Source organism: Etheostoma spectabile, chromosome 17 (assembly GCF_008692095.1).
Source record: "Etheostoma spectabile isolate EspeVRDwgs_2016 chromosome 17, UIUC_Espe_1.0, whole genome shotgun sequence".
Classification (NCBI taxonomy): Eukaryota; Metazoa; Chordata; class Actinopteri; order Perciformes; family Percidae; genus Etheostoma; species Etheostoma spectabile.
Genome location: NC_045749.1, coordinates 12,736,037 through 12,739,199, shown reverse-complemented (window position 1 = coordinate 12,739,199; position 3,163 = coordinate 12,736,037). Strand labels below are relative to the sequence as shown.

The 3,163-nt window shown below is 45.4% G+C and overlaps 1 protein-coding gene across 1 annotated transcript in view; it reads left to right on the top strand.

The window, feature by feature from the left end:
- Positions 1-509: 509 nt before the first annotated feature.
- sfrp5 (secreted frizzled-related protein 5) overlaps positions 510-3,163 on the top strand; it is a 12,163-nt gene continuing 9,509 nt past the window's right edge. Inside the window, exon 1 of the mRNA XM_032541599.1 lies at positions 510-1,535. Within this exon, the coding sequence (XP_032397490.1) occupies positions 977-1,535 (559 nt within the window). The 5' untranslated portion in view covers positions 510-976. The remainder of the gene's footprint in view (positions 1,536-3,163) is intronic.

Sequence of the window (3,163 nt, the reverse complement as noted above, 5' to 3'; positions counted from 1 at the left end):
TGTGTGTGTGTGTGTGTGTGTGTGTGTGTGTGTGTGTGAAAATACGTTTTCTCACCGTTAATGCCAGCAGAATCCCGCTACGCCAGGCTATTTTGAGGTAATGAAGTGAGTAGGCCTGAACGGCAAGCTTGTTGTCCTTTGATGAGTAAATGTGATAGGGATAGAAAGTTTATTAATGAATGACAAAAACAGCATGAAGAAGAGGGTGACAATGTCTGTTATGTCTGAATTTTTGTGGCTGTTTCTGACAAAAGAATCTTGTGCATATTAGAGTGATGATTAATGACTTAGTTTTCTCTCTATGTCTCTCATGTTAATTTGTTGTAGAGGAGGAGTTTTGTTGAGGACAAGGGGTTGTAGGAGTGTCCTGAAGGCCAGTGGGAGCCTCCCCCAGGGTTGTGATTGGCTTAGGCTGTTGTGAGTGAGTGCAGGGGAGGCCAGTAGGAAGGTGAGTGGTCTGGCAGCCTGCTAGGGGGCAGGCAGCTGCAGAGAGCAGCCACCACTGCCTCATAAAACCTAAGGTACTCCTCATTACAGCTGCAGACTAATAGACAGAGAGCAGGGGAGTGCTGGAGACACTTCTAAGAGAGGGAGAGGGAAGGAGAGTGAGACATTGTTAACAGGGAAAGTTAGTTAAATAAGCAGTCCTACTTGTGTGCTCACCCTTCTTTGACTGCTGCCTCCCCACTCCACTACCTGAGGCACACACACACACACACACACACACACACAAACACACACTCACACACACACACACACAGGGAGGTGTTTCAGGGAGGCTTAGAGGGCCAACTCTCCAGGGAAGAAGGGAATTAAATACTTCATTCTCAATCCACGGCGTCCATACTCAGGACAAAAAAGGGATTACAGCTTGTACGCCTGCCCCACTTGTTCCTCTCTTCTCTCTGCATTTTGTCTTAACTTTGGAGACTTTGGATACAACATTCTTGAATTGTTGGTTTGGGCTCAGAGAGGCATGGCACACGGACAAAAGAGCCCCAGGTGGGCATTAACCCAGGGCTCCTTCAGCTTGGCACTGGGCCTGACGCTCTTCTCCCTCCTCCTCCTCCTCCTCACCGTCTCAGCTGCAGATGAGTACGACTACTACAGCTGGCAGTCGGACAACTTCCACAATGGCCGCTTCTACACAAAGCAGCCCCAGTGTGTGGACATACCAGCTGACCTGCGCCTGTGCCACAATGTGGGCTACAAGAAGATGAGGCTGCCCAACCTCCTGGACCACGAGACCATGCCAGAAGTAAAGCAGCAGGCGGGCAGCTGGGTACCCCTCCTGGCCAAACGCTGCCATGCTGATACCCAGGTCTTCCTGTGCTCGCTGTTTGCACCAGTGTGCCTGGACAGGCCCATCTATCCCTGCCGCTCGCTGTGTGAAGCTGTGAGGGACAGCTGTGCTCCGGTTATGGAGACCTACGGCTTCCCTTGGCCAGAGATGCTGACCTGTGATAAGTTTCCCATTGATAACGACCTCTGCATCCCCATGCAGTTCACTGGGAACCACGCGACCCAGCCACCAGGTAGGGCAGCTATATGCACATACACCTTCTCTAACGCACTCATTCAAGCATACTCACACACACAAAATCCTCTACGCACGCATACAAGTCCACAATAGTGTAAATAGTACTAAAGAAGTTGAATTAATGCTTATGCAGCAGGTAAAATGTTAGCTCGACATTTTGCACACATTTTTATTTGAATGTCCTCTAAAAATACAAAATTGACAAGCTCAGTACCACATTACAATCAATTCAAGTTGAATTAATCAATAAATACAAATTCAAAATAGAATTCTTTTCCAACATAAAACTTATGCTACAGCTTATTAATCTGTCCAAAACATAGTTTGTATTGTACAAACCAGTTTTTAATGATAAGGTATAGCATGTGCATTTCAGTAATATCACAAATGTATATAATTTATAATAAGCAAGTCTTTAAAATTATACATGGGTTAAAAATGCAACAATTGTCATAAAAATACTAAATCATTGCTATACTTTGAATTGTGTTTCCAAATGAAAAAATAACACAAAATAACACAAAACAAAATAGTTTGTTTATGTCATGACTCCCCCCAATACCATTACTAAGTAAGATAAGTGTCCCGAGAGCCTGCAGAGTCAGAACCAGTGAGAGCCTAATGGCTGTATGGTTTCCCATCACTGCAATGATGACAGATGAGAGTTTAAGTGAGAGACTATCCAGAGTCAGGCGGAGAGACAGGAGCAGGAAGAGGCTACAGGGGAAAGTTCTTGAGTAAGTGGACGGTTCAGGAGGGCTCCCTGCCATCAACATATGCCTCAGGGAGGAACAGAGACGGACAGACAGAGAGAGAGAGACAGGAGACCGAGTGACTCCGATGGCCAGATCGCTCAACGAGTTTAGATTAATGGACTGTGATGTTAAACACATCTCAACTGAAAAGGTGACACACATGCACGCACGCACGGACACACAAAAACACACACACAAACCTGTATCAGCAGACATCTATCAACAGTTAATCTATCAATCTCAAAACTGAGTTAATGGAGAATGTCTTATTTCAAAGTTGCCATGCATGTTTCTCAAAAGATGGTCTGCAGAGTGTCACTATATGAACAAATAAACTCAAGATGGATGAAATAAGAAGGGGAATTACTACACTGGGGTTTTTGAGAGGGATTTGATTCACAAAAAATGGAAAGTATTATATAATTGTTCACAGGAAACGAATAAGAGAACAGACAGATGGACCAATAGTGAACTGTGAGAGGGTGAGTGGGAACTAAATAGAGAGAAAAAGGTGTGTGCGTGTGTTTGTGTATGCGCCAGGACTACTTATAAAGCCTCTTTACAAAAGCAGTCAGTGCTAAGAGTGGGATAGAGGGAGTTAATGAGAGTCTTTATACAGTGGGGACAGTCCCCATTGTGTCCCAGCCTGCTAGGCCTTTGTTGGGTCCGGCAACCAGCAGGCCAATTAGCTAGAAGGCCAATTACAGAGCTCCCACTAATTAGTCGACTAACAGGACAAGGGAGGCAGGGAGAGAATGGGAATGCTGAAAGTCTGATTGTCCCTGAGAGCCCAATGGAGAGGAGTGAAAGGAGAGGGAAGCGGGAGAGTAAAGAGTGGCAGACAGAGTGTAGAATAGAAGAAAATCTG